Genomic DNA, 12,741 nt, shown 5'->3' on the forward strand with positions numbered 1-12,741 from the left:
ATGGAGTGGAGCCAAACCAGCCTCCTGGTTTACCAGGGAGTTGATGGTAATGAAGTGAGTAAGGCAGAGACTAGAATGACGCTGGCAGAAGACTTGAAGAGAATCTGATCAATCACAGGCTAGAGCCTATTTCAATGCAAATTATTTTTTGCTGCCAGTATTACATCTGCAAAGAGCCATCCAGCAGAGTTGTTCCGAGTGGTCAGGGGTCTTCTACACACTCCCCTCAAGTAGAAATTGCAGAGCACTCGGTGGCCAGCTATGAAGAATTTGTATGGCACTGTGCAGATAAAGTCTCTCAGATCCACTGCAAGTTGGATGCTGTAGTTGATACAGCACCAGTGAATGTAACCTTGGCACCTGTCTGTCCAGTGTTAATGGATACTTTTCAGTTCGTGCAGCCTGATGATGTGGACAGGATCCTTGGAGAGGTGAAAGCCACCACATGCGTCCCAGACCCTTGTCCTTGGCCGATTAAACAGGCAAGAGGGGGACTGGCTGATTGGGTGAAGGGGGTAGTCAGTGCCTCCCTAAAACAAGGCAGAGTTTCATCTTGCCTAAAGGAGGCAGTTGTGAGGTTTGTGTTAAAAAAGCCATCCCTGAATCCTGATATAATGAATAATTATCAGCCAGTGTCCAACCTACCATTTTTGGGCAAGGTACTGGAATGTGTGTCCCAACTCCAGGGGTTTCTGGATGAAATTAATTATCTAGATCCATTTCAGTCTGGTTTCAGACCTGGCTATGGAACAGAGACAGCCTTGATTGCCTTGGTGGATGACCTACGCAGGGAACTGGACAGGGGGAATGTGTCTCTGTTAGTTCTGCTGGACCTCTCAGCGGCTTTTGATGCCATTGACCATGGTATCCTTCTGGGCCACCTCTCTGGGATGGGTCTTGGAGGTACTGTTTTACAGTGGCTCTGTTCCTTTCTGGAGGGGTGAATCCAGAAGGTGGTGCTGGGGGAGTAATGCTTGACCCCCTGGCCATTGGCCTATGGGGTCCCTCAGGGCTCTGTGTTGTCCCCTATGCTATTTAACATATACATGAAACCACTGGGAGAGGTCATCCGGAGTTTTGGGGTGCAATGTCATCAATATGTGGATAACATCCAACTCTATTATTCCTTTCCACCTCAATCCAAGGAGGCTGTCCTGGTCCTAAACCAGTGTCTGTCATCGGTAATGGACTGGACGAGGGCAAACAAATTGAAACTTAATCCAGACAAGACAGAGTTGGTCAGTCAGAAGGCAGATCAGGGAATATGGATACAGCCTGTGTTAGATGGGGTTACGCTCCCCCTGAAGATGCAGGTTTACAGTTTGGGAGTACTTCTGGACTCAGCTTCTAACCTGGAGGTCCAGGTCTCTGCAGTGACCAGGAGTGCTTTTGCACATTTAAAACTTGTGCACCAACTGCGCCTGTTCTTGAGATGCTGGATCTGGCCTAGGTGGTACATGCCTTGGTTACATCCTCTTTGGACTACTGTAATGCACTCTACTTGGGGCTGCCTTTGAAGAGTGTTCAGAAACTTCAGCTGGTCCAAAGACCTGCAGCCAGATTGATGGGGCAGGTTACAGAGAGCATACAACGCCCCTATTGAAACACTCACTGGCTGCCCGTTTGTTTCCAGGCACAATTCAAAACACTGGTTGTAACCTATAAAGCCGTAAAGGCTCAGTACCAGGCTATTTGGCAGACCGTATCTATGTCAGTGAACTGGCCCGGGCCCTGAGGTCCTCTGGAGAGGCCATTCTCTCAGTGCCACCCTCATCACAAGCACGGTTGGAGAGACACAAGAGAGGGCATTTTCTGTGGCTGCCCCTAGACTGTGGAACTTCCTCCCCAGGGAGACCAGAATGGCCTCCTCCTTATTGGCCTTCTGCCGACAGGTTAAAACTTTCTTATGCAGGCAGACTTTTAAAAACAGAATCCTCTTAAAAGACCAGTTTAGGGTGTAGTATTATTTTAAGTTTTTTAAACTATTTTTTATTCTTTTAATAAGTAATCTATTTTAATATTGTAACAATTTATTCTGTTTTAATGTATCACTTTTTATGTTTTTTAACTGTATTGTTCTTTTAATGTTATGAGCCGCTCTGGTTCCCAGTTCTGGGAAAAGAGTGGGATCATCATCATCATCTGCCCTTCAAATCCATCTCAGTTCTCTGGAAACACACAGACATGCACAGTAATTTTAACCATCATGGAGTGCAAGCATTTCTACTACCTTCCTAAAGTTTCTGGTGGACCAAGCCTGATGAACATTTCTTTGGAAAGTGTTCTATAAGGAAGATGCCACCACAAATAAGGCTCTGTTATAGATATCACTATGGTCTCAGGTGTGGAAAGGCTCTGAAAGACAACCTCAGTTGAGTAAAGTGTACAGGATGAAGTCTACAAATATTGTGATTTGGTGCATGCAAGTGTGTGTGTGTATCAAAGTGCAGATTGTGCCATGATATTTATTGGTATTGTACCTTTTCTTACAGGCTAAGGCTGCAGGGCAAAATAAAGTCATGGAATTTTTCAAACAGTTGGCATGCTAAAGTGGTAAGTCTTTTGAAAAGAGGGGCATTCACTGAGTTATGTGTGTTATCTGCTGCATGTGGAATTAGCGAGTTAGTGAAAATGGGCGAGGACAGCAGAAGCAACTTCTGTTTTCCGTTCAGTTTTGCCACTAGCTTTCACAAATAATAACAAATAGCAATCAGTTTTATCATCAAAGCTTGGTGTTAGCACCAGCCCTGCTGAATAAGGTATACCTTGGCAGCTTGTTTCAAGAAGGAGCCAAGAAAGTTGTTTGCCAAAACACTTGAAGTAGCTGAATGTTTGGGGAGCTGAAGCCTCTGTCTCTGAAACTTACTTGAATGAAAGCAGATATAATATTAAAACAGAGTTCTTGGTGGTTTTTTGTAAGCCATTGTACAAGCTTAATTTAACAATTTAAATTACAAGCATGCACAGAATTCAAATATGCTGGTCTTGAGGTACACATGTATCATGCTGGTACCACTTGCTAGGCACAAAGCTTAGAAAACATATTTTTTGGACTACAGCTGTTGTAATCTCCAGCCAGCATGGCCAAAAAAGTAATGTTTCCAAGCTCTAGCCACAGAACCATGACTGGCTGAGACTCTCTCTTCTTTGCTCACCTGGCAACAAACCTGTTGCTGTGAGATGTGTGAAACTGTCCTAGGCAAGGCTGTGATTAACCCCCTGGAATTTCAAGCACTCTTTCAAGTTATCTCAAACATGATTTCATGCAGTGGAACAGGTTTTTCACATGTTTGCAGCGATGCTGAAATAACTTTGCTTGTGCCTTTATATTATGTAGCACACAGGTTCTTATGGGGAATGTGTTTGTATGGTGCAGCATAACATGGTTCTATATACATGGCGATACAACAGGGGGTGGTTATGGGGTAGTGGAGGGGGAGGAATGAGAGTGTTGCCCTCAATAAGAATTCTCCCCCAAAAGAAATTTTCTTTCAGTCCCCAAATTTTTAGCACTCAGTAACTTAAAATTTCAGTTGAATATTTAGAAATACAGTTTAGGAATCCCAAGAAAAGGGGGAAGCAAAGAAACCAAGGCAATGCAAGAATAGCAAATGTAAGATTTCTATATGTGAATGATTTTCAGTCTCTCTCTCTTTCACTGGTGAGAACTCTTGCTCTCGAGGGCAATGCCCTCATTTTGGCCCCATCCCTCCATAGCTACATCCCTGGGTCATAGCATTCTAACAGCTGTATGCTTTGGCAATAAACTTATCCAAACAGACTTAGCACTGGATTTCTGTCATACAAATATGCAGTCCCATTGTCTGCCTGCCAGTTCAGATCACTTGCCTTTCATTGTATACCTATGTAGTTTTTAGAAGCATCTAGACAATATGAATACAACTTGAGTCTCTCTTATCCAAAATGCTTGGGACCAGAAATGTTTTGGATTTTGGAATATCTGTATTTGCATGTACATAATGAGATTTCTAAAGACAACATTCATTTATATTTTACGCACACCTTAAACACATAGCCTGAAGGTAATTTTATACAATATTTTAATACTGTTTTGCATGAAACAAAATATGTGTACATTGAAAACAAAGGTGTCACTGTCTCAGCCATATAAGAAAAAAGTTTTGGTTTTAGGAATATTTAGCATTTTGAAATTCTGGATAAGGGAGACTCAACCTGTAGTAATCTTTAAATAATCAAACCAGACTTCCTATGCAAAAAGTATCCTAATAGAATAGTGATGTTCACTTAATCAGTATTGAATATAAAGAATGTAAATACGTAGTTCCAGTTCACAGATGTTCATGAGCTCTGGACACTATTCATGATTTTCTCTAAAGATTTTTTTGAGAAAGTGGTCAGTACACTCATTTGCATGTGATTAAAATGTTTTAAAATTGCAAATGCAATAAGGGGTAGGATACAAAAAAAGTTTTAAAAAACCCTAAAGCATAGTTTGTATACTGTTATTGTAAAAAAGTGATGCTTAATTTAAAGTAATGCTGCTGAACAGAACATAACTAATTATCTTCCCCCTGTTTGTCTTTTAGATATATGACATTTCTCTCAGCTGTGCATAAGAGAGAAAGGCATATTAATGTAACTAAGGCTGAGAAGACCTGAAGAATTCAGCTGAATGCATACTGGTTTTAGAATTAGCTCAGTAGAGTTTTATTTTCTTATTTTTAATTTTTTTTACAAAATGATCTTGTTTTAAAGGGAATCATCTGCCAGTAATACATAAAGGCAGAATACATTGAACATTACTCAAGAGGTCATTGAACTTAATGAAGGAACAGATATATGAAGGTGGAACAAGCTGCAGTCCTCAAATTTCATATAAATATGCACTATAATAACTCTGGACATTGATGCCCCAGTTTGCTCAGTCCAGCAGTGGCTCTTCAGAAGGTCAAACAGAAGTATTTCTAAGGTATGCCACCAGAGCTTGGAAAAATGGCTTTTTGTGAGCTACAACTCCCTGAATCCCTCAACCATCATGGTCAGTAGCTAAGTTGGTAGGATTCTGGGAGGTGTAGTCCAAAAAACACCTTTTCCAGGCTCTGTCTGCTGTTAAGTATTATTTTTACTGGCTATGTTGTAGAGTGGACCTCTACACACACAGCTGTGTTTTCTACTGTTAAGCTGAGACCTTTCCCGGGTAGATGTTAAAGGCACGACATGAAAATAACACGGTGTATTTCAACATTTAAATTTATTTTAAAAAGAAGCTAGGTGATTTGGCATTTCACAAGCAACAGCATGAAAAAGTTGAAAGCTTCCAGTGAGCTTTGTTGGGTCAAAAATCTGAAATTCCAAACTATCACTTCTTTAGAATAGAAGGCCAAAACGGGACCACTAAGAAACAAGGGAGAAGTATCATCATGTCTGGGGAAACCTTGGGGTTTGCAGAAATTCTATTTTAGGCCACATGAGCCTTATGTTTAACAACAGGAAGGGAGCAATAGTCCCTTTCACCTCCTGTTTCAAAAAAGGTTTCGCTTGGACCTAAATGGGCCCAAGCTGGGCTCAAAATGTGGTAGAAATGCCCCCCACATCCCCTAGAAGACATGTGGGATTAAAATAATTGGGAAAAAATTACAAACTTTGGGGGGGGGGGATTGTTTGACCATTTGGGCGCTTGGGGAGCCTCAAATACAGTGGAAATGCCCATTGTGCTCCCAGAAGGCTTTGGGGGGCATTTTGGAGCAAAAAATGTTTGCCAATTTTTTTTTTTGATCCCCTGGAAGGGCCAGAAAAATAGCCCTGGAGGTTGCATGTGGCCCACAGGTCACACTTTATCCATCCCAATCTAGACTAAGAGGGCATTCCCTGTGACAGCATAGCAATGAAGAATGAAAAAGAACTGGAAAAGGCAAACAGAAAACAGGTTGGAGTAAAGGACACAATGATGATTCTTGGAAGAAAGGCTGGCTGGCTGGCGACTTGAAAAGTCATACTCCAACCTGTGTGATTTGCAAACATATAACTGAAATGTTTTGGCTGAAGTGAAACCTGAAGCCCATTTAGAAGACTCTGTTCAGGAGGAGGTGGGGAAAAAATAATAGAAATTTTGAGAACGTAACCATCTATCTATCTATCTATCTATCTATCTATCTATCTATCTGTCTGTTTCCCCCAGGATTATTCTGTGCACTTCTGCCTCTAATGCTGCAGTTAGTTAAGATCTTGCTTGCAAACAAATCATTGTCATTATATTGCAACCCCCTTCTCCATGCCAATTTATATTTACTGTGGAAATGACTGTGATTTTTATGCTATGCTTTTTAATAAAATACTGAAAAAACATTGTCTGAGCGTGAAGTGATTGTGTGTGTGTATGTATGTATGGGGTGGGGGGGGGTTGATAGTTCATTTGTTTGAATAACTGTAATTATTCCTGGCATTTCACCTGCAGCTGTGGCTGACATCTTCAGAAGGTGGTGTTATGGAAGTGTGTGGAATGCCTGCTTTACTTTATTGATCCTTTTCCAGGGATGGAGATTTGCCATCCAGTCCTGGATGGGGTCACATTTCCCCTAAAGGACAAAGTTCGCAGTTTGGGAGTACTCCTGGACTCATCTCTACAGTTATCATCTCAAGTGGATGCGATGGCCAGGAGTGCTTGGTACCAGCTTTGGCTGATACTCCAACTATGTCCCTACCTGGACCCAAAGGACCTTGAAACAGTGGTACATGCACTGGTAATCTCTTGTCTTGATTTCTGTAATGTGCTTTACATGGGGCTACCTTTGTACCAAGTTCAGAAGCTTCAGCTAGTTCAAAATGCAGCAGCCAGACTGGTCACTGGAACATCTAGATCAGATCACATAACACTGGTTCTAAAATCCCTTCATAGGCTGCCAATTAGTTTCCGAGCGCAATACAAAGTGTTGGTTATTACCTTTAAAGCCCTACATGACTTGGGCCTGAGTTACTTGAGGGAACGCCTCTTCCTACACACTCCGCCCAGCACTCTCAGAACATCTGAGAAGAATTTATTAAGAATACTCAAAAACCAGATTAACAACAACATCCCACAGAGCGTATACAGCTATAGCCCCTAAGTTATGGAACAACTTGCCGGAAGAGATCCGTCTTATTACCACCTTAGATGCCTTTAAGAAGGCACTAAAGATGGATCTCTTCTGGCGGGGTTACCCACCCGATCTTCTACGAAGAACCTAAAGAAAATCCTACTTTTGGCTGTAATACTGCATGTTAGATGATGTTTTTATTGTCTTGAATTGTATTTTTAAATGATGATATTTTATTGTAATGTAGATGTTATTGTGGTTTTATGCTTGTAATCCCGCTTCGATCCATTGGGAGAGGCAGGAAATAGAAATAAAATTTTATTTATTATTATTATTATTATTATATGTATTATCCTATTGTTTCTTAGATTGTACGCCATGATTTACTATTATCTATTTTATTGTTTGTATGTACAGCGCTGTGTAAATCTACAGCCCTATATAAATAAAGCATAATAATAATAATAATATACCTGTGGGACCCTAGTTTGGGAGGAAGTGCTTTTTCATGTTAATGGTGGAGTTAGTTTGTGTGTTGTACTGTGCTGAATGGCACAGTCTAGAGGTGTGTTGTGTGGGGGAACACCACCCAGGCCCAAGGGGTTTCCTCATAGACAATGAATTACCAGTTATATAGACATAGATCTCTCTTACATATCTTCCACACAACACACCTCCAGGCTGTGTCATTCAACAGAGTACAACATACAAACTAACTACACCATGAAAAACCACTTTCTCACAAACAAGGGTCCCACAGGTATATATACCCCACACACTTCCATGCCACCACCCTCTGAGGATGCCAGCCATAGTTGCAGGTGAAATGTCAGGAATAATTTCTTCCAGAATGCGGCCACACGGCCTGAAAACCCACAGAAAACTATGGATGCAGGCCGTGAAAGCCTTCAACTACACAATGCTACAAGATCCTTTTACATACTGATATTCCAGACTAACATGTCTCTGAATTCTATCTCCATAGGGAGGCTCATGTGGGAGATACAGTCTGTTACAGGTTGAATAGCAAGAAGTTAGAGATAGATTAGATTCCAGGCCTTATTATCCTTCTAGTTTTCTATTTTATCTTCAGAAGAATCAGATTAATTTTTGGAGTTGGTATTTATACTCCCCCCCCCCCATATGCTATTATAACCAAACAGGATTTAGCTCTTTGCAGGTAGAGTTGTATATTATTAAATTTCTGTTTTGTGTCCTTAGTCACATAGATACACTGTTGTTGTTGATGCCCCCGGGCTCTGGAACTCTCTTCCCAGAGAAGTTAGACTGGTACCCTCCCTACTTTCTTTTCACAGACAAGTAATGACTTTTCTGTTTCCACAGGCATTTGATGAGTGGCTGTGTAAGGCCCGTCTCACCTAAACACTGTGCTGTATCCTGCTAATTGTGTTGGGGTGTGTTTGTGTGTGATGAAACACGTTTTAATCAGGTTTTAAATTTCTTGATTGTTTAATCTCATCTCAGCTTTTGTATCCCCTGAATTTTTAACAATTTTTTAAACTTGTTCTAAATTACTTTTGAGTCCCAAACTGTGGAAAAGGCTGGATAGAAATAAATACAATAATTGTTGTTGTTTGTTGCTGTATAATTTCAAGATGCTTCTGATTTATGGTAGCCCTAAAGGAAACCTATTGTGGGGTTTTCATGGAAGGATTTGTTCAGAGGGGTTTTCCCATTGCATTTCTCCAAGGCTTGAGAGAGTATGACTTGCCCAAATTCATTCACTGGGTTTCAGTGGCCATGTGGGGATTCAAACTCTGGTCTCCCAGAGTTCAAGTCCAATACGCAAACCACTATAACCACATGGGCCCTCTTTTATATGTATACATATTTTTATACATGGAAGAGGGCTAGTCTACATGTAAGCGTATTGTGCAAACCGCTGCAGATATTTACACATTTGTATCAACAGAGAGCCAGCATAGTTTGAGCATTGGACTAGGACACTGGGAGACCAGGGTCTGAATCCCAGATTTAACAAGTTTTTCCTCTTTAAACCCCGAACTTCTGCAAATTGCATTTGGTCAAAGCACATTCTGTTCAACTGATATGAGGAGTATTTTAATCATGTAGACTAGCTCTATGGGTCTAGTAGGATCTTTGGCAGAGGCAGATAGTGAAGTAAGATTGAACTTTGTACATGGAATGGCGGGAGTCCCTTTTTCCTTTGCCTCAGGCAGCAAAATGTCTTTTGCTGGCCATGAATTCTTCCTTCTGGGTGGGACATGGAATGCATTTAACTCAGATAGCTAAGGCAGAATATTTATTTTCTTGTATTTCTGGCCAACTCGCTGGCGATCTACATCCAGAGTGATTACACTTACAACAAGCAATTAAATGGGCCAAGGCAGGCATGCCAAAGCCACAAATCCTATTGCTTAAAAAGCCTGATTGGCCTGTGGTGTTAATATTGCTTTAGTTATGGTGAGGCATAAAAAAGGAAGTAACCACAACAAATACTCTTAGAATATATTACCTTTCATTTTCACAACTATGCAAAGGCAGGCTTTGACAGTGTGCTAAAAAGCAAGGTTGGCCCAAGTAACTAATCCTCTTACACAGATGGCCACCCTCTCCTTAGTGAGCTGCCAAATGACAGCACTTGCTCTGAAGGGTTTTGTTGTTGTTAACTGCTTTTGCATCGATCTCGACACATGGTGACCCTATGGATGTGACATCTCCAGGCCCCTTTGTTCTCTACTGCTCTGCCCAGCTCCTGCAAACTCATATTCGTGGTCTCTTTAATAAAGTCCATCCATCTAGCATGTGGCCTTCCTCTCCTTCTACTTTCTTCTACCTTTCCCAACATTATTGTTTTTTCCAACGATCTCTGCCTTCTCATGACATATCCAAAGTATGACAGTCTTAAGTTTTGTCATCTTGGCTTCTAGGGATATTTCTGGCTTGACCTGCTCTAGGACCCCTTTGTTTTTCTTTTTGGCTGTCCATGGAAACCTCAGCATTCTTCTCCAGCATCACATCTCAGATGAGTTGATTTTCCTGCTATCTTCTTTCTAAACTGTCCAGCTCTACATCCATACATGGTAATAGGGAATACAATGGCTTGTACTGTTCTGACTTCTGTGCTGAGTTGTATGTTGTTGCATTTTAGGCTCTTTTCTAGTTCTTTCATAGCTGGCCTCCCCATTCTTAATCTTCTGATTTCCTGGCTGCAGTCTCCATTCTGATCAACGTTTGATCCCAGATATGAGAATTCTTTTACTATTTCTATTTCCTCATTGTCTCGTTTGAATGTGTGTAAGTTCTCTGTGGTCATTATTATTTTTTCTTTATGTTTAACAGTAAGCCTGCCTTTGCACTTTCCTCTTTAACCTCCCTTAGTAATTGTTCCAGGTCTGTGAGGTTTTCTGCTAGTATTATGGTGTCGTCAGCATATCTCAGCTTATTGATATTTCTTCCTCCTATTTTCACTCCGCCCTTTTCCATGTCCAAGCCTGCTTTCCTTACAATATGTTCTGCACATACAGTCTTCAGACTCGCATCCCTCACTCATGCGTGAGGGACGAACGGAGGGGGAATGAATGGGGCTTGAATATAAGTGAAACTCCATTTTCACTAGGGGGTCCAGAATGGATTCCCTGCAAAAACGGAGGGGCATCTGTAAGTTGAATAGACAGGGTGATAGGATGTAGCCTTGTCTGACCCCTTTGCCAATTGGGAACCATTCTGTTTCTCCATGTTCTGTTTTGACAATAGCCTCTTGTCCTGAATACAGATTCCTCATCAGGACTATCAAATGTGTTGGCATTCTCATGTCTTTAAGGATGTTCCATAGCCTTTCCTGATCTATGCAGGCAAAGGCTTTGCTATAGTCTATAAAGCACATGCTGATTTTCTTTTGGAACTCCGTGCTGCGCTCCATTGCTCATTGTATATTTGCAATGTGATCTCTAGTGCCTCTTCCTTTCCTGAACCCTGCTTGGACCTCTGGGATTTCTTTCTCCATATATGGTTGGAGTCTATGTTGCAGTATTTTGAGCATAATTTTGCTTGCATGGGAGATTAGTGCTATGGTTCTGAGCAGCTAGGTTTGATTTGAAAAATAACCATAAGGAAGAAGATGAGGATCCATGTTCCAGTCTGCACTGCAGACATCTGACTTCATCCGGCCTGGGAGTGAAAAGGCAGGCCCAACTCCACTGGGGTTAGCCAGAGCAAGAAGAAAGGCCCTCCCTCCAGTCCGTCGGCCATTGTCCAAGCCTTAGAGGGAGAGAAGAACCACTGGATGTGATCCTCTTCCCCACCACCATTCCCTTCTCCTTTTGTGCCATGTCTTTTTAGATTGTAAGCCTGAATAACTATCTGTAAGCCGCTCTGAGAGCTTTTAGGGCTGAAGAGTGGGGTATAAATACAGTAAAAATAAATAAATAAATAAATAAATAAATAAATAAATAAATAATGCACATTGACATAGCTTTAATTGGTATGATTCAATGCTATTCTGGTATTTGTAATATTTAGCCTTCTCTGTCAGAGAGCTCTGGTGCCACAACAAATCATAAATTCCAGGATTCCATAACATTGAGTCGTGTCAGTTAATGTGGTATAAAACTACTTTATTTACTGCAGTGCAGATTAGACTCATGAAATTGTCCATCCCAAGTTAGCAACTGGATAGCTGACCCTATCTGCACAAGCCAAATAAAACATCTTCCTTCAGTCTTCTTCGCAAAGAATCCGGACGACATATGGCCCAAACCTTGGTTCTGCTGCAAACAGTCCAGATGATACCTGGCCAGTTTAGCACCAGAATCGGGGTATTAGATTAAATTAACTCACCTTTAGCTCCTAATCATAGAATCATAGAGTTGGAAGAGACCACAAGGACTATCTAGTCCAATCCCCTGCCATGCAGGAAATCACAAAGTATCCCCGATAGATGGCCATCCAGCTTCTCTTTAAAGACCTGGAAGATCTGGAGCCCTCTATTGCAACAGACGGCAGCTGTTTATAACATTCCTGCTGTGCACTGCAGTGAGTCTCATGTTCTGCAATCAGAATTAGGTGCCCAGGCATGTGTGTCTAGGATGAGTGTCTTGCCATCATGGTGGCCCTGCCAAGTGACACAGTAAGACGTGCATATGAGTAGTCACCTGGGTTGCAACGGAGATAACAGGGAGAGGTTGGGGCATCTTGGGGCCAGAATACTCCAGACTGCTCCCAGAGAATTCTGGCCAGTGCAGACACCACTTCAGCAAGCATACAGATATCTTTGTCACAGTCTCTCACTATAGTTAGGTGTTTTATGAACATGTCAAAATCATTAAGATATTTCTGATTTTGGATCTGTACATACAGTGCGCCCTTGTTTTACACAGGGGATCCGTTCCGGCCCCCCCTGCGTAAAATAAAAAACACGTATGCTTGAGCCCCATTACAAGTAATGGGGCTCATGCTCGTGGCAGTGTGCGGTGGCAGCGGTGCACGCACACCATGGGCATGTGTGCCATTGTTTCTTCCAGGTGCTGGAAGAAGCAGCACTGCTTTCAGCATATTTTGAAAGCAGCATATAATGCGCCACCATGTATGATGCGGGTGCACTGTATGTTGCTTTTTTAGTGCTTTTTATTGACATTAAAAACACACACTACATCATACACATCAGTAAACACATCCACAAACACAAATTGACCCAAAAAACCTG

General features: G+C 41.6%; 1 protein-coding gene across 1 annotated transcript in view; it reads left to right on the forward strand.

Moving 5' to 3' along the window:
- LOC121936760 (60 kDa lysophospholipase-like) overlaps positions 1–6,327 on the forward strand; it is a 115,043-nt gene extending 108,716 nt beyond the window's left edge. The window contains exons 15-16 of the mRNA XM_042479313.1: positions 2,493–2,553; positions 4,569–6,327. Of these exons, the coding sequence (XP_042335247.1) occupies positions 2,493–2,549 (57 nt within the window). The 3' untranslated portion in view covers positions 2,550–2,553; positions 4,569–6,327. The remainder of the gene's footprint in view (positions 1–2,492; positions 2,554–4,568) is intronic.
- Positions 6,328–12,741: the final 6,414 nt, after the last annotated feature.

Source organism: Sceloporus undulatus, chromosome 1, assembly GCF_019175285.1.
Source record: "Sceloporus undulatus isolate JIND9_A2432 ecotype Alabama chromosome 1, SceUnd_v1.1, whole genome shotgun sequence".
In the NCBI taxonomy this organism is placed as follows: Eukaryota; Metazoa; Chordata; class Lepidosauria; order Squamata; family Phrynosomatidae; genus Sceloporus; species Sceloporus undulatus.